The sequence below is a fragment of the Pyrus communis genome, chromosome 3 (genome assembly GCF_041283825.1).
Source record: "Pyrus communis isolate YQ-2024b chromosome 3, ASM4128382v1, whole genome shotgun sequence".
Classification (NCBI taxonomy): Eukaryota; Viridiplantae; Streptophyta; class Magnoliopsida; order Rosales; family Rosaceae; genus Pyrus; species Pyrus communis.
The window spans coordinates 22,765,354-22,785,192 of NC_142567.1; the positions used below are offsets into that span (position 1 = coordinate 22,765,354).

The 19,839-nt window shown below is 34.1% G+C and overlaps 1 protein-coding gene across 1 annotated transcript; it reads right to left on the minus strand.

Annotated features, from left to right (window-relative positions):
• Positions 1-11,631: 11,631 nt before the first annotated feature.
• On the minus strand, positions 11,632-13,666 carry LOC137716114 (LOB domain-containing protein 1). Its single transcript, XM_068455509.2, has 2 exons — positions 13,303-13,666; positions 11,632-12,360 (listed from the first exon to the last, which is right to left on the minus strand). The coding sequence occupies exons 1-2, from the start codon at positions 13,576-13,578 to the stop codon at positions 11,995-11,997; spliced, it is 642 nt and encodes a 213-aa protein (XP_068311610.1). The 5' UTR covers positions 13,579-13,666; the 3' UTR covers positions 11,632-11,994.
• Between the last annotated feature and the right edge of the window lie 6,173 nt (positions 13,667-19,839).

Sequence of the window (19,839 nt, forward strand, 5' to 3'; positions counted from 1 at the left end):
GGAACTTTCCTATTTTACTCTTGTTTTTATTTGCTTTTAACTATTGTTTTGACAATAGCGATTTTTCAATATATCCGAAACACACGTCATATGTTATTATAAACGTGAAATTTTTATTTTGAAATGTTTCTTTAATTATACAGTGACATTTAACGTATATATCCGTATTTCAAACACACCAAATGATAATCTTTTCATTCTAGAACTTTTCATTTTAGCTCTTGAGAATCATTAATCAAACATTTAAACCAAGTCTTAATTACATTTATTTTTGGCAAATTGTTTTTAAAATTTAGATATAAATAAACAGTTTTGATCATCTTGCTACGTTCAAAGTGCGAAGAAGAATCGAAATTATTAAACGTAAAGGGAATCTTGTTGGGCAATGGTATCCTTTCCATCTTGCAATTTGGGTCCGATTCTTTTTTTTTTTTGTTCGAATTAATTTCTGTAATATTTTTATTATTAGTTGCTTTTGGATTGCGTGGGATCTGGTGTCTTCCTGGGCCGTGAGGAATGGGTAATTCTAGTGGGGCCGGGAGTGAGCGTGAGGCTGAGATGGACGGTGGAGATCTGTCCTGACAGTGCGTCAGTGGAATAATAGTGGAAGTGGCGGTTGTTGGGTAGTAACGACCACCACCGCGTATTGTTGCATGCACGCACTCTCTTTCTCCTCGCGATCCTGATGATTTCCTTGCTTTCAGCGCCAGCGCTGGCCACGTCATCGGAACGAACTTTTTTGCTGTCATCCACAATGTTATAGGAAATAATTGAGTATTGATTCAAGTCACATCGGCAATCTAATTTAATGTTGAATTAGTCATTTACAATATTCGATTTAAGATATTTTACTTACAAGTTAAGAGAAATATTATCAGATAATAGTACTGAATAACTACTAAATTCTTTACCAACTAACTAAATAGCTGAACTTGTCACAATTTGTTTTAATCATCCGTTCATATAACTCTTATAAAAATTTACATTCGTAATAAAAGGTTTAAAATGATAAATTAAGACTGGAATCCTAACAGAGTTATCTAAACTAATCATTATTTCACATTCCTATAAATTTAAAGCTCCAATTAAATTAACAAGCAAATATTAATTCTTCAATTATCTCCATATTAAAATAGAGAAATGCTAAAAAAATTCTCAAAAGTAGGGCTTGAATCCTTATCATCTATGTTTTTTGTACAATACGAAATTAACGTTAAATTGTGAGTTGACATAAAATTCATGAAGAATCCCACTTTAAGAGAGTTTCCTTAACATTTTTCTAAAATAAAATATTAATTAATTTCTAACACATCCCGGCCCAGGCCCCCACCACATCCTGGGCTCGACTCCACCGTAGCACGATATTGTTCGCTTTGGGCCCTGATCATGCCCTCATCGTTTTGTTTATGGGAACTCACACGAGAACTTCCCAGTGGGTCACCCATTCTGGGATTGCTCTTGTGCGAACTCGCTTAACTTTGGAGTTCCGGAGTTCCGATGGAATCCGAAACTAGTGAGTTCCCAAAAAATCTCGTGCTAGGTAGAGATAAAAATATACATATAAGCCTTACATGATTCACTCACCTGGACAACGTGGGATGTTACAATTTCCCTAGAAATTTGACCATTTTTTTTTCTCTGGTGAGTTTAGTAACTTTAGTTTCTGGCTTGGGTTCAAATGATTACAATAGAGTGGTACCAAAAAGGAAAATTATCACGAAATAACAGAGAGTCAAGATATTTCGATATTTTTATTTGGTCAAAGAGTTATGTAGAATTCCGGCTATAATAGAAAAACAAGTTGCACAAATAAAAAATAAAAAAATAAAAAAAACCCGTAAGCAAGACATCATGGAAAAGATATGTTTGGAATCTACACTTACCAAATATTTGTACTATCATTTGTATCATCTATCTAATATAAGTAAAGTCCACACATATGTGTGTCTCATCTCTGCTAAAGAGATCATACAAATATATGATAAGAGTAATAATTTTTTATTTGAAAATGACATATTTATGTTCATGTTTATGACTGTTAAATTAACGAGTTGACCCTTTTTTTACTAAGATATATACATGGACCATAATATATTTGATAGTGTTTTCTTTAAATGAGATTTTGATGTGACGATGCAATGATAGTAATACTATGGCCGTTATATGAAGTCGAGTTCTAAAGAGGCCTTTCCACCAAATCCATTTAGATCCCGGACTAGGTGGATTTGATGAAAAGGAATCCGGAGAGAATCACTTTCCTTCTAAGGGCATCAACTATTCACCCAATTCATGTAAAACATAAGATATTAGTCCCTTATAAGTATAAATGATGTTCACGAGAGGCCAAATATGATCAAACGAACACCATTAACACAATATTCCATTTTTATATTTTGAAAAGAAAAGAAGACAAATTAATAAACCATGCAATCAATCGCCCATCATTATTTAACTCTAATAATCAAATCTCAAGGTAGAGAATGTGAATTATCATCCTCTTCCAATAAAAATAGATAGAGAATGGCATTAGTAGCAGGAAAATGTTAGGAGATTACATATTTAGACCATATTCACTTACCATCTGATGTGGTAAGTGATGTGTAGTTGTCACGTTAATTAATGAATTTATCTCATTAGATGTTAATGATATACATTACTTGTCACATAAGATGGTATCCCAATGTAGTAAATATAGTTTCCCTCACATTACTCTTAATAGTACCATAGTGCATCTTGTACAAAGAACTAAAATTCAATAGTACGACTTTTTACATGTAATGTCTATTTATGCATGTGCGGCTCACATGTAAAAGCAGCTTGTTAAAGTTATAAAAAGATATATTTCTACACACATCAAATTCTAATTATGGTCCTTGGTGCATCTTTGGGGCATAAATATATATATATATATATATATATATATATATATATATATATATATATATATATCAAACTTAACCCTTGGTTTAGCCAAAAAGACCAAGAACATATACAAACCAAATTACTCTTCTTTATTCCAAAAGACATGCTTGCCAATTGCTTAAGACAAACCTTCTCTTACCATGATCATTAATAAGTAATGAAATGTTAGAATATAATTATGATAACTTAATTTTTACAATGTGTGTAAACACTATATGTACATAATAATCAATATATTCCCTCTTTCTCCGAGACATATCTATACACACGTCACATTGTAATCAATAATCTTATGACATTTTTTAACCGATCTTATGTCGGTTAGGAAACAAAATAAAGAGTCTATTCTTTGGTACAATTTTGTGATGTGTTGTGTCCAATCAATCTTTATTTCGTTATCCTTCCCACCATATTTCTCTATGTTTGGATCGTTTGCATTGCTTTTGTGTTTTACATATTTTTTACCGATTGGTGGTTAGGCACTCCATGGCAACATTGCTTTCCCTTTCTAATTAAAATATTTTTCTTAGTCGTACTTATTACGTCTCTCGAAGTCAAATGGTCATTTAACTTAGGAGGCAGATTGTTTGCCATACTGTTTGGATGCTATTCTCATCCCTTCTTATTTTGTGTGGTCACGGTTAAGTCACATCAACATTTTATATTGATTCTTTTTATAGAGACAATAAGACAAAAAGCAATAGGAACATAAAATGTTGACGTGACTTAAGCGTGACCGTACAAATAGGAGGGGATAAGAAGGGCACCCAAACAGGAGGGCAGACAATCTGCCTCCTTAACTTAATGATAATATCATATGGATTAATTATTTTTTACCAAATTTACAAATTATATAATGTGTTATTAATATGATATTTGTGCGGAACACTCCTTTTCTCTTAGACAGGGTTGAAATTTCTGGCAAGATTTTTATTGAGGCCCATTTTAGCACCATATTCTTTGTACGTGTTTTACGTACTTTCTTCAAAAAAATACATTAATCAATACTTAAGTAATATTTAATAATCAACAACAACATCATCTAGTTTATAAAATTTGATCTAAATAGTTGGTCTTTCTCGTAGATCAATCTCAAACCGATCAATCACGAGACGCCACACATGCCCACAGAAGAGCCACTTAATTGGAAAAGGATCTTCACCGGATCCTTTTCCTAAGGATCCCGCGATCGTAACCGTTCATCGTATATCGTGCAGTCAGTTTTCGTTAGGTACTATTTATATTTAATTTTAAATTTTAAATTTTGAAATAATTTCTAACCGTATGATGTATGATGAACAGTCACGATCACGGAATCCTTAGGATTCTTAGGAAAAGGATCGGGAGGATCTTTTCCCACTTAATTGACTAACGTGGCAACCTTGCTATTTTGATGCAATCTGTTCGTGACATGTATTTATAAGATGTCAATCATCCACGTAAGTGGCACCAAACAGAATTTTCTGTAATGCTAAGTATGCTTTATTCAGTAAACACGATTAATGATGACCTTGCAGCTTCTGCAACTAAATTTGACAGTCCCAAAACACTTTGACAAATTAAAGAGCAACGTTTGTTACCTTGCACTTCAACAAATCAACCTAGCCGAACCACTTCCAACAAAGCAGATCACCACGATTGGTATCCAGGTTCAACAACTGTGGTCTAAGACTGGAAATTGTCCAAGTTCGTCCGATCGATCCACCAAATTGTTTTTCCAATCTCACTAATACACATGATGTATGAAGTTGTAGGTCGCAGGTCCAGAGTCCCGATTCCCACAAGTGTGCCACATCAGCACACTAACGGAGTTTTTAACGTATTTCGATGGCAGGACCAAATTGATGCTTGGGAGCAAACATGAAGCCACAGTGATTGAAGTTAAACATAAAGGATTAAAATTATGGATTCGCAGAACATAAAAAACCATTTGTGATAAAAATCTTAATACCCCTCGGAATCTGACTTCGACACATCCTCTTCATCAAAATCCTCATCATCTTCATCATGTACAAAATATTGCCCTCATCCCATAGTGGCAATGGACATGTTGCCTTTGTCTTTCCACTCGGCTCCACAATTATAAAAGAACTCATGCCCACACCTGCAAAAGAGGGAAGCGCATTAGGATGAGTAATAAGATGACATAGATACAGTCACTTGCAAACTTGATACAACAGCTTTGTTGAGGCAATACCGTAGGGAGTTCAGTATGCAATTGCATCCAGTTTCGACGTTGTAACTTGTCACATCCTTTGCTCACGTTTCACATATGCATATTCGTTCTTCACATTTATAGTAACTATTGTTTTCAGAATTCGTCGTGAGCAGTCTTTCTTTTGATGGAGCTTGGCTTCTATGGCTATGGTGAATGGAAGCAGTGTGATTTTCTGAAGAAAATGACAGTTTTTTTTGGGGGTGTCTTATAATCTTATTGAAATCTGATGTCTCATTCCAAAATCTGCACTTTGTCTTCTTCGAAAATAGAGGACCTTCGATCCCATATGTCGATTCCTTCATACTCAAGAAAAATCGTATCTTGCTCTACATGAATGTAAAATAAAAACTAAAAGCGAAATGATCATCAATATGCTCGTATTGACTCCACGTTTGATTTAAGAAAAGTATTTGCTTCATGATTTATTGTTTTTCATTTCTTGGGTGTAAACTTGCTTCATGACTGACTCTTAATATAAACAATATTGGAAAGCCCACTGATCATAAAACTTGGTCTGCTTTGGGCCTTGGATCTCATTTTCTTTCGTTTTAAGTCATCATCTTAGGAAAATAAACGGGCCTTAGGAATTGGGATGAGAATTGGTTCTACACCTTTCCTTACGACTCTAAGGGCTGATTTGGTATTGTTGTGTGTTGAAAAAAAACTGTTTTTGCTGTACTGTGAGAATAAGCTAATTTTTGCTGCTTCACGTTTTCAGCTTTTTTTTTTTCACCAAAAACTATGAAAATAAGTTGTTTTTAAGTGTTTACCAAATACCTTTTTGAGCTCAGCTTTTTTTTTATACCGACTTTTTATAAAAGCACATTAGTACCAAACCAGTACTACGAAAGAGATCTTCAATGAAGAAGTTAAGCTTGGAAACCTAAAGCTAGTTGTTTTACTACCTCCTTGCACCTCCAAATAGGAAAATTGGGATGTACAAGGTTTAATTTGTTGTTCCAAATGAGGGAGATAATGAGAGTTCAAGGTGTTAAAATGTACACGACTTTTTAACAGTTTTGATCAGATGTTGTATTTGTAAGTTAATTTTTTCCATTCATTTCGAGCATAAACAGTGACAAGCAGTGATAAAAGTGGTGGTAGCTCCGCATTTACACCCTAACAATGGAGCTTTTCATCAAAAGAATTTGATTTCTCATCTCGTCATGCCCAAATTGATCAATCAACTCGAACTATTGGGGTCAAGTTGGTGGGTTGGTCTTGTTTAACGGAAGCCCCTAAACCTAAATACAAGTGTCACCACTTTATTCAACGTGGGGAAAACTGTTCATGAAAAATTCCAAAGGGTCAAATTTAATTTATGTCCGTTTGTATTAGTTTTCTAACTTGAGTTACGTAACAGATTACATATTGCTTGGACTAGTTGACTAGTTTGAAATTTCTTATACCGTATGTCCTGTGCACGTGGTCGAATTCATATATTTATACATTTTATCAATTGATTGTCCTCATTACCGTAGAACAGAGAATAAATCTTCTTTCTAGAGGGAAATTAAAGAAGCAACACTTCAATGAGGGCTTATTGATATCTTTAAATGTGATTGTATATATGTCGTGTTACGTAAGCCGTACCTTGTTATGTAAGACAAATATCTATAATATAGTATGAATTCTTGATTCGTGTCGATTTTGCCAAAGAAAATGATAAACACGCATTCTTTTAAGTTTTTCACACATTCTTTTTTTATCATGTTCGTTGTTTTCTTTTGATTTATTCAATCCGTTGTTTCGGTCTCAAGCATAATGTTTAGTTGAATACTTTAACTTATATATACTGTAATCAAAGATTGGGTCTATGATTCTATTCAAGATACCCTGCAGACTTTGAAGTTTTAATTTCCTTTCAAATGCACTACTATAGTGGACTTGAAAATAACGATGTTTCAAACAGTTGATATGACAAAAGGTTAGTTAATTACATCCAATTTAGTCCTAAATCGTAACACCATCCCACGAAATTAAACCTTAGTTATGAAAAGTATGTTATGAAATTTAAATGCGGAGAAAGATCGGGAAAGTGACATGTATCACACCAATAAAAGAGTCGAAAAATAATGCATAATATGTTACTAGTAAGTAGGAGGCTTTAAGTTCGACTTTCGTGAATTATAAGTTTACTACCAGCATATGGTCTAATATCCTGGTGGATAGGGTGTTGAGTTTCTACCCATACGTCATGCGTTCGAAACTCCCCTCCCAAATTATTATAATGTTTTCGAACTGTCCCCCTTCCCCCTAATAACAGTGAATTTGAAAAAAAAAATTGAAAAAAGAAGTAATGTACTACCAATTTATTATGTCGATCTATTGTGTAGTTTAGTTTAGATTTCTCACTCTTTAGTGTACAAATATAATGTAGAACCAAGTGTGTATGTAAAATCGCCACTTAGTACTACGGTCTAATGATATTCCTCTTAACTTGTAAGAGTGAGAGGTCATAGCTTCAATTCTCGCTAAAGGCAAATTTGAACTACATTATTGCTAGCTCATTGTGAGACTTTGACGAGAATCGAACCACATTATTGCTAGCTCATTGTGAGGCTAAGCCTACTACTTCTGTTAGTGTAGATAATATCATTTGTATAAAAAAAATAAAAAAATAAAAAAATAAAATAAAAAACCAAAACAAAAAGTGTGCATGTAAAATCTTATTGTATGCAACTTTTGGGAATGTCTCATGGAGTGACGGCCGAAGTTCAACGGCACCCACGGGCCGTATGGTGGTTGGCAACCAAAATAATTTGCAATGATGTCGGGGATCTCTACACTTTATCAGCTTAACCCTTTTTTTTTGTCTGAATATTTTATCACCTTAACTCCCGATGAGGTGAGAAAAGAAGCTCAAATGACTGCAAAGCTCAGATAGTGGCTACCCATGTGCATGCAAATCGCAGAAAACGTGTAACATACCAAGACTCATAAAAGCTATAGAGAACGAGAATAGAGAGGAACGTTTCAGGTGTACAACTTTTGGGTTACAGGTGCAACGCATCCATTTTTCTTTCTCTCTCTTTCTTTCTTTACATGAGAGAAGAGAAAAAGAGATAGAGACATGAATGCATTACACTCGTCACAAGAAAATACATCTTGTCTTTAGAGTTTTGATTCGTTAACTTGACAAGAGAGATAAAGACAAATATGAGTGCATTGCACATGCTCTCTCCTTTTCGAGTCTTCAATTTGCTCATTAATTATATATGCTCATTTCAAGTCTTAGTTCCCACGTTGAAACATTCTCTTTAGTAGCAGTTATTTAAGGTAATGCATTTTTCAAACAACATGTATAAGACTTGTACAAATTTTGACTCCTTCATTCTCGTTTTAGTTTGTGTTTGTCAATCTTCCCTTTTGTTAATCACTAAATTTTAGCAACTAAATGTGGATTTCATGTGTATATTAATGCGTTCGATCGTTCTCCAACTTCAAATTTTGGTGCAATCTGACCTCTTAAAACAGGCTACGTACACACCTAATGCCACTATGGGCGCCAATGGGAAATGATGTAGATTGATGGAAGATTCTTGTTTTTATGATTAAGAGATGGTGCCACATGAAATCTCATATAATTTCTTGATCAAATAATTAAAATAATGAGATGATGAGCTACAAATAGAACTATAGGGCATGTGTGTCATATCTATTTATAGATCTTGGCATGCACTAAAACAGTATAATGTTGGTAGGCGGTTCTATTTCCCACCCAACATTACTCAACTCAACTATTATACCTAAAAAAGAATAATAATGATCATTACTTCTTGATCATTTTCTTTTTGTTCAAAAATTAGGGTTAGGGTTTCATCATGCACATAAAAATAAACCCTGGTAAATGAATCATTTCTCTTTTCTCATAATGCCCAAGAATATTTGGGTATAAAAATTTAATTAATTATATTTTCATTGTCATTTCTTTGTATAGTGTGTAAGAAATAAAGCATTCGACTTAAAATCAATTGACAATCAATGCATAGACTCCAAATATTTTAAAAATTGACAATCAGCGCAAAGACTCAAAATATTTTAAACACTAACGTAAGTCTTTCATTCTCAACAAACACGATATATCATGACTATGAATATATATACCATCCTTGCCTTCTTCCACCAGCAACTCAAGATTTGCAACTTATTTACCCACTATATCCATTATTATCTTTATTTTTTTACACTATTTGTTAGGTTAGATAAAGTAATTACAACGTACAAATTGCTAGTACAGAAGAATTATTGTCATCATAGTGAAGAATATAATTTGAAGGATTATCATTGACATAGGCAACTCATTATTTTAAGTAGCTTTAGGTTTTGTTAATTTGATACCCCTATATATTACGGTACAATTTTGGGTCAAAAAAACAGACTTTGTTCCCGTTCAAGCATAGAAAATAATGGCATGTTGGGCAAGACAGAGATATATTGTCCCTTGACAAAAAAATGAAGAAGAAGAGAAGTCCAATACAGCGTCAAATTGGTTGCCGACAGGTGACAATCCTTTGTTGCCCTTGCTTCTTTGGCTTGGTTGAGAATTTTGAGAGGGTTCATCATCAACTCACGTGGGGTGCACATGAGTTGAATTATGCATCCAAAAACGCGTTTAATTAGGCGATCAAAGCCATGGTTACTAATGTGCTAATTACTATCGATGAGGGAGTAACACATTTACACGTGGTAATGACCCACAACAACAGGACCCCCCTTTCTGTTGTTGCATCATCGTCAAGTATAGAAGATGTGACTTTTAACAAACATAAGGGGAGACAGTAATAACTAATATGAACAAGACCTAGTGACTTATTGGCTAAGTGTCACCGTTTGGGACAGTAAGATGTAAATATGTAATTGATCCACACTAATCATTGTTTATAGTGGTAGTGGATGCAAAATGCGTTTTGAAGGATTTTATTTTTTTAACATGTTATGTTAGAGGAAGAGAAATGTTAAGAGGATTATCTTAAAGTGGAACTTTTCATGCATGAATTTTTTGTCACCTCACAGTTTAACGTTAATTCATGTGCCAACATTATAAAATATTATGCCAAAAACATAAGGTGACAGATAGTTCATAAAAAGTTTTACTTTTGAGAGAGTCTCCTTAACATTTTTCGTTAAAGGAATGATTGCATCATAGTAACATTTTCTTTCTACCATTTTGGTTGTCTTTTCATTCTACAATGTTGTGTGGTACATTTTCATTTTTTTGTCACTCTTAAAAATCAACCAAATTTAAAATCGTTTAGTCATCTAATAATTACACCATGTTTTTCACTTAACCACTAAATTTAACAACACTGATCGAATGGCTGAATGATTTCTGATGAGAATGAAAAGAAAAAAAAATCCGACAAGAAAGTCTGACTAAGGGCTGGTTTGGTATTACTGTGTTTTGAAAAAAAACTGCTTCTGCTATGCTGTGAGAATAAGCAACTGTGAAATAAAGCAGCTGAGTGTTTGGTAAACTTTTTTGTAAAAGTGCTTTTGAAAAAAAAAAAAAAAAAAAGCAATATTATAGGGTTTGGTAAACTTTTATGTAAAACATATATGAAAAAAAAGCTGGTTTTTCAAAGCTGGGTTTTGCAGTTTTTTGTTTTTGGCTTTTTTTCACCCAAAACTGTGAAAAAAAGCTGAAGCTGAATGTTTACCAAACACAAAAATAGCTCCTAATTTTTTTTTATACCAGCTTTTTTCAGAATCCCTCAGTACCAAACCAGGCCTAAGAAGGCCGATAACATCAAAGGAAAAACTCTTGGAATAGTGGGGATCAGATTGCAGATTACTCAAAGATTGCCTTTATTAAGGAAGTACTGCAGCTAGCATCAAACAGAAACGAAAAACGGAAAAGAAGAGATTAAAAATGGCATGTCACCTTGGAATTGTATTTATAAATTCCTTGAGATATTGTGGATTAATCAGTCATTTGCAGCAACCTAAACCTATTTACATTACAATATTGCCCAATGATGGCTATTAGAAAGTAGGAACAGACCTGATGCTGAAATGCTGTCGATTCTCAACGATTATTCGAGAGAGTCAAATTGCCTTAGAGCCATGACAAAAATTTTGGTACAAATACTACAAAATCATTCCTCTCCATGCAACTTAATTAGATTCCAATTTTTCATCTCCACGTAACTACATTACACCACTAATGAGTGTACAATTTTGAATTGATTTACGAGCAAAAGAACAAAAGTTCAAATTAATTCTAAAATTCTGATTACATCAGTTAATTAAATATGTTATAATAGTAAAGAACTTGTAATTTAAGTGATTATAAGTATTTATCTATGCACCTCGCATCGAGCGTTTGATCTCCTCTCCTTTATTATTCTTCAAGAACAACAAAAAACAGACATGATGCTGCATATATAATGACCCAAGTTGCAAAACAAAGTTTGTTGGCTTAAAGTTTGTTATACAGAAAGATGGTCAAAAGCATAAAATTTAAGTGATTATAGTAGGTGACCAAAAAGTTGGTTAAAGCTTAGATTCATTAATTAATAAGATCAGCATACAAATGGACTTCCAACATAATTTTTTCTCTCTCCAATATGGAGAAGATTACATATGGACCAAAAGCAAAAGACTCACCTATCTACTTTGCCTCCATCAAGCTGAAACAAAAGTGATTAGATCAATCCCAACTTGGGATGTTCCCTCCGTCTTGTTCAAACACTGTAGATCTCTCCACCACTTAATTCCTACTAGAGCTACCCAAAATTTATTAACTAATTATCATAATATCCTTCAACTTCTCCTTGGGAGAATTTCACTAGATTTAGAAACTTTTTTTGTTGCTATGGATATAATTAATAATTTTATTTTTCTCTAGATATTCATGTCCAAAGTGGATCCCACAATGAGCCTAGAGTGGTGGAATCATCAAGGAAGCCTAAGTTGGTCTGGTTGCCGCCGTGAGGAATGGTGGTGACGAAGTTGTGATCAAGTGATTGTGGAGGAGATCCTTGCTCGGAATTAGGTTGTGACATTTCCATGCAAATCAGAGCCACAAGGTTGGCTTGTTGGCATTGCATGTTGACAACCTCAGCCTGTGCCTTTGCTAGTTGTGCTTGCAGCTCATTCACTTGCTTCTGTAGGTGGCAGATTGCTCCTGCACACCCATAAACTGGGTCTCTAATTCTTGCACTTGCCTCATAAACCATGCTGCTCACTGCATCAGCTCTTTGAGATTCTGGAAGTTCCTGTTAAAAAAAAGTGCATGTTACATTTACTTATTATGTCTACAATTAAAAATGGGGTATCCACAAAATCAAGTAAATAATTTTTTTCTCAACTCTCTTGTACGAGATGAGGTTCCGAATAATGTTGGAAAACACATGACCCACTTCATAATAACGAAAATCTTGTACAAAAGCAGCCGAATCACGTATACTATTCGATTGCTTTCACAAAACCACAACCCCTTTATCTATTTGGAATATGCTAAAGAATCCTTACACCTCAAAACTTTAAAACAATATTGAGATATATATTTGATTAGATGTTAATTGTGAAGTTTTTCTTCCTTGTCATGTTGTTATCAAAATAATTTAGACAGGGACATGCTTAGGGAGACTAAATTTGTAAATTGAATGATGTGATTGTTGGTGATTGTATTATTATTTAGCGTTGATTAACGTGCTTATTTTCTATTAGTGACGCATTATTTGATTTAAAATTTTGGTCTCTCTAGATTACCCTTTAGTCAGACTAGTTGATCTCCCTGATAAAGTAGTATCAGGCCAGAGAATATGAAATGAAATTTCCTACCACTTTGGCACGTCTGCGTATTTATTTCTAGTGTCTACGGTGTGTGTGTGAACAACCCCTAGACTTTTCAAATATGGATGCAAACATAATAGTATTCCATGGAAAAATGTTGCCCTTAATTTACCATTTCACATGCGAAATATTTGTTGCAAAAACTACACAGTCTAGACATGTTTATGTTTTTGTATCAGACTAGTTCTGTGAATATAAATTACACATTTAGATAAGAATAATTGTATCTTTCAAATTCACGTTCGGACAATTAGACGATAATTTGACAAGAGAATACTTTCGTATATGAAATATTTCAAATCCCAAAGTTTTAGACCTACTTTGACTAGTTCTCTTGTTTTGTCCATGAGGAAGAAAATTACCTGCAATAACTTGATGATATTGCTTGCCCCAAAGACACGATGAGCTATAGTAAACTTGGCTGGCTCAGATGGAGGAAAGTAAGGAGCCAAAACGCACTTGTCTGCACATCTTCTCCTCAAGATCTTGCATGCAGCACAAGGACTTACAACAACTGTTGGACTTGGAGTCGGAGTTAGAGTTGGAGGAGACGATGGTGAAGAAGAAGGAGGAGATTGAGACATAGTTGATGAAGTGGTTGTGTAATTTGTGTTCATTGTTTCAGTACTGCACTCCATTGCAGCTAAAGCTTTGAGCCTTGTTTTGGACTTGGTATATGTTTAGAGAGAGAGAGAGAGAGAGAGAGAGAGAGAGAGAGAGAGAGAGGTGGGGTTTGTTTGAAGCGCAAAGTGAGGGTATAAATAAGGAAGATGAAGCTGGGGATGAGGTGTCATATGACGTCAGCTGTTGAATATTATTTTGTATTTAATTAGGCTGCGGCTTCTGCTGCCAATGCAATGACTGAATTATATATTTAATTTCTAATTAAGCCGTTAGGTTTGTGTGATTACTTTTTTGCTTTTGGATTATTTGGAGAAAAAAAAAAAAAACGTTTTTGCAAAGTTTGAAAATCTCAATCCTCTGTGGAAACCCAGTTCACTGAAAATCAAAATTAGCCAAATATAAACAATTCAATAATCTCCAATACTGTCCTTCAAACTTAGTATTTTAAGATGCAAATCACTTAAAATTGATCTTGTATTTGTTTGCATGTACAGACAAAATTTTCTTTAGTGCTAAAATTGTTTAGTTATTATGTTAATCAAATTTTACTTAATTTTTTTGTTAGTTAAGATAGTGGGAGGTTGGGTTTAGTCAAATGGTTACAGTATAAATTAAGAATTAATACAGAATGAAAACCATATCAACAAAACTAGGAAAAAATAAATAAAAAAACAAAAACACTTAATTTCTATTTCTAAAGCCACCCTCGGAATACCCTCTCTTCTTACTGACGGCCCTTGTTCACACGCAACTTTTCTTCCAAACTAGCTAGTGTTTCTACAATTTTAGCTTTAATATCTCATTTTCTGTACATGGTCGAGCGATTAAGGAACACGTAAGAGGCGGGGAACGCACTTTAAACTGAGACGTCATAGAACAAATTCTCACAGACACAAAAGTTTTGAAATTTATTAAGACAATATAGTTTGTAGACGAATGTACATATTTAATGTCTAAAATTCATGGTGACCTCTGACGAAATGATTTTTTCATGAGCTTTGATTTCTCATGTTTTACTTGCATGAATAGATGGTCAACGATTAAGGAACAAATATGAGACGTGGGATGGACTTTAAACTAAACGCGATTCAAATCTTCATGGATGTAAAGGCATTAGAATTTACTTAAACTTGTAGTTTGTAGAGGGCAATATATATTCAAGGTCTAAATTGAGGGCTTCTCTCCGGTGGAAGCTCGGATTTTCTCCTTAGCCAAAATAGTCTCACAGGAAATTTTGAATTATCGTTTTATGTCTGCAAATCTTTGATTATTGCCTACTTTTGTCAAGTTTAACTTTCTAATGGGAAAACTTGGTCCCTCCCCTTCTCTCCCTCCAATTTTCTTGGACTTCAGTTGTATATAGTACCGTTATTTCAAACAAAATTTTACACTACACAAAAAAGTCATATTTACTTTGAGAGTCACAAACAGTTTTTTTTTTTAACCAATATGTATTCATCCTATATTAAGTGAGCACCGATCTTTTAAATATTTCTCACTGTAATACACTTCTTTTAATGACTTACTCACATTATTCTATCATGTGACGATATGACTTTCACAGCTAAAAACTATATATATATATATATATATGAAAAAGAGGGAACAAGATCGAGTATTACAAAACCTACAGCTTTTTCTTTATTGTCTAACATTATTCTATCATGTGACGATATGATTTTCATAGCTAAAAATTATATAGGGAACAAGGGTATTACAAACCTACAGCTTTTCCTTTCTTGTCTACCATATTATGAAATGACAAATTGTGGTTAACCAAAACCCATATCGAGATGGTCAACACTTGAAACAAACTATCATTTAGCCTTTTGCCAGGGTGACATGTGGCAGAGATTGAGATAAACGAGTTAAAAAGTAGATCAGTTTTTTTGGTGAGTGATTGTGCCTGCCGAATACGCTGAGACAGTGCTAGTTTTCTTCTTCTCTAACCACCGCCTAATCACCTACTCATTTCATTGAGAACGACCCAAGAATCCCGATGTAGTTAAAATTTAAAAGCATTCTGCGTGTTTTTCTTGGAGAATGCCATCAATACCAATCTTTTACCCGATCACAGTAAAGATTCTTGTTCAATCAAGCAACAATAGTAAACTCTTTCGCGTAAATGCAAGTAAAGTTTCAGTCTCGCGTAAATTTCATAAGTGTAAGAGAAGTAATAACTAATATAATCAGTATATGAAGCAGTTAAGTTACATTGCAATCAACTTATCCCAAATAACTCTTTTGTTTTTAGTTAATTGAGCGAAGATGCAATTTTAATTTCAATAAAGGAGGTGTAAAATGTTTGATAAAATGTCTCTTAGGAGAGGCGTTACGGGAAAAATTGCTTATCTTCTGTTTTTCATAATTTTCTTTGTCACGACGTTCTATATAAACAAATAATTCCCTTCTCTGTCACTATGTAGTACAAAGAGACTTATACATGTCTGGCTGTATAAAGTTTCGAGGAAATGGATAGAGATAGGGTGGGGTATGGTTGGTAAGGAGCCGGTCAGCTCGTTATACGCATGAGGTGGGAAAAACTGGAAACTCTGGTAATCTAAAGTCTTAAGCTGCCATTGACGATTGTGATGTCTTAATCTAAGATATAAAAATATTTATTTTAGCATAAATATTTCCTTAACCAAATAATTAAAATTATTTTTTTGGTTCTTAATTAATTAATATTTAAGTGACTGATGAGTTTGCCGCCACTTCTTAAACTTCTACTTTGCAGTGGAAGCAGTTGGACTTGTGTTTTTTTCATCCATCTCCATCTCCACCTCACCCCACTGACCGTAGTTTATTTTTTTTTCTCTTAAAGAATCTTATGCGTGTGGACCTTAACATATTCCAAAATCTACTGTTATAGTTTGCTAGCTAGCTGCATTGCCACAGAAAGTCCGGATGAAAATAACGAGTTCATATTGCATAGCAAGCTGGCTAATAACCCCATGCAAACAGTAAGCATAAGCAGTTTGGAATTTTCCTCCCATAAATTTATGAAACAATGAATTCATCATTGATTATTGCCAAATGGTTTTCTTTTGTTAAGATAATGCATGCATGCTACTAATAACTTTGTCAAATGTTTGAGAGGAGTTGAAGGATATCATTTTGATTGCCATAATCTTAAGAATGAAACAAGTACTGTGTATCTGGTACAACGTGTAACAAGCTGATATATTGTATGGAAATCACAAGAAATATAATTTAAATATTAGGGATAGAGGTTGGATTTAAAATAACAAAAAACTTACTATAAAAGCACTAAAAGTCCATCAAAACCCAGACTCTTTAAAATCCTTTAAACCCAATGAAATCTTGAATACACTTGGACTTTTGTAGACTCACAAAAAGTCATAACTAAATACCACAAGATTTTCATAGACTTTTTAGAAATCATAAAAAGTTTTTATTGAATACAGTGTGACTTTTATTGATTCCTTAAAAGTCTATATTGAATAAACCTGAATTTCAGAATCAAGCAAAATCCATCAAGCTTCATATACAATACACCCTCTAAGACTTGTGTTTTCTTATGCATTTCGTGGAAACCCAAGTTTTACTAAACTGAGCAAAAATATGACAGAGGACGATGTGAAAACAACTTCAAACTCAACCGAATATGTATATGCGTGCTACAATTGGACTCTACGCACATACATGCATGTTAGGAAACGAAACAACTTCGAACAGTCCTTTTGCAAAAAAACCTAACCAAAATATATGAATGTGTGTTTCACGAAGATGTGGAGATTAGATACATGCATGGTATCAAAGGAACGTTATATATATATAGAAAGCATTGCATCTCTGTTTTTGTACTTACAAATTAATTTGATAAGGTATGCAAAATATCGAAGGAAAGTCATATATAGAAAGCCATCTGCTTTTTTCCCTTACAAATTAATTTGATATGGTATTGATGCTAATTTTCAATAAAATCTACAAAAGGGATCATAGATCGAGTTCTTGTCCCATCAAATTATTATTTGAAAGAATTGAAAACTGTCCAACTTAATTAGCAATTTTTTTTTCCAATAGTATGTCACATTGAATGTGTGAGGATGTGAAGGTATAAAAGAGTCCTTTATTGATGAAAGAAGAAAACTTGTAAGGGTTTATAAGAGGTTAGGCCACTCCCTATATAGCCAATTGGTTTTATGGTGAAACCTCAATTTTTCATGAGATCAGAGCAGGTAGTCCCACGTGTGAAGCCCAACAACCACACGCGCTCCACGTCAACCCATTTGTGTTGCCTACGTGCTAGGCTTGAAAATTGGCCACACGTGAGGGGGCGTGGTGAGAATGAGTACCACATTGATGGGAGGAGAGACCATGTAAGGGCTTATAAGTGAGTTTGGCTACTCCCATATTTCCAATTGGTTTTATGGTGAAACCGCAACTTTCTTCATGGTGTAAGAGTAAGTTGTCCCATGTGTGAAGCCTAACGGCCACATGTGCTTTGAGTCACCCTATTGTGTTGCTCACGTGTTAGTCTTCAAAATCACCATATGTGAGGGGCGTGTTGAGAATGGATCTCACATTGATGAGAATAGGGGACCTTCCATGTGCTTATAAGTAGTTGTGCTACTTCTCATGTTGCCAATTGGTTTATGGTGGAATGTTAACTTTCTCCACCCACATTGGTGAAAGGAGAAACCTTGCAAGGGCTTATAAGAGGTTGGAGTACTCCACATATTGTGGCAATTAGATTTATGATGGGACCTTAACTTTCTTCAAAGTGATATGGAAAAAGGAATGACGAATATTGAAAATAGAAAATTTAATAGATACATATATCAATCTAACGACTAAAACACTTGTATTACATAGCATTAAAGTCACACCCCTTAATTAGAGTTTAGAAACAGTGGATTATTGCCAAGGGGAAATGTCCTCATCATCCATTACACTAGTCATGGTGGTCGTAAGAAGAATCTCCTAGGTGCACTTGTGCAATACGGCATTGGTACTTTGAGCATTCAATTAAACCTCATTTTCCTAGCTCTTTTTATACATTCAAAAATAATTAAGTTGATTTTTTTTAGGTTGCATACTTCATAATTAAATGCAATTTCAACGTGAAAACTGTAATGATTTTGTGGTTCTTTGACATCATCCGACGACCCAGATTAATTTCATCCATGGGCATTCCATAAGTAGGGTTTGCATGGTTAGGTTGCCGTGCTCTTGAAGGTAGGGCACCCAAATATACTCATTGCATTTACGCTATGTGTACAGCACAAGTTTAGACCATGACCACAATATTCTCGAGAGTTGACCAAAAGTACTCTTAAATTATCAGTTGAGAGACAAATCAAAGTTGTAACCCTCATTAATATGCATAGGCTTCCACTGGAAGACCGACTGATTTCAAATTCTGAAGTGCAATCAGTCGCACGCTTAAAATACAAATACAAATGATTATATTGCATTGCCTGCCATTTCACAGAATGATAGATGGGAACACGTGGCACCCATTATCCACCCTCATGAGGCATTGAATTTGTGATGTGGGCCATGTATAGGGTATAGGCATTACAATACCTCACAAACTTAGGACAAGTAATATTATTTTTCTTCAAATTCTCTTTTCATTCCGTTCTCTCTCATTTAAACAATCACGATTAAATCATGTCAACATTTTATATTAATTTATTTAAAGAAAGAGAATGAAAAAGAAGAAAGTGAGAGAGAAAGAGAATGAAGGGGAGAAAATCCTATTCCAATTTGGTTCAAATTGGTAATAGCCGCGACTAAAACAAAAAATATAATTTGTCCTTCATTGCTTCGAGCTCTCTCAAAACCTCGATCTTGATCCGAACTTCCTATGTTCAATCTTTTACAACAAAAGTTCCCAAGTCATTTACTATCAGTTTATAGATTGTTCTGTATGAGAAGTACACAATGACTGTTTTGAAATTTCAATAACATCTCCTTATAATAATACTCCAAATATATTATCGATCATGTAAATATGTAACTCAAACTTAGAGTCTAAACATATAACATGTTACATATTTGGTACCAAATTATTATACTTATCCTTGAGTAAAAATGAAAACTAAAAAGTCTTGTTCAAATGGGTGAAAGTTGTCAGTATTGTAGAGCTTTGAGAACGAATAGGAGGCTTCTAAGTCCATATGTTTTCCATAGAAGTATTCATTCGGTTTCAAAAGATCAAGGCCCACGCGGTTTTAGCATGAAATTAAAAAGGTCTTTGACAGAAATAGAAGTAGAACCAGTTGGCAGTTCCCACTCAGACCGCT

What these genes read in the sequence shown, in the direction of transcription:
- LOC137716114 (XM_068455509.2), bottom strand. Translation starts at nt 13,578, where the DNA reads ATGGAGTGCAGTACTGAAACAATGAACACAAATTACACAACCACTTCA. An exon ending in ATATCATCAAGTTATTGCAG is followed by an intron (nt 12,361 to 13,302) that starts GTAATTTTCTTC and finishes TTTTTTTAACAG; the next exon opens with GAACTTCCAGAATCTCAAAG.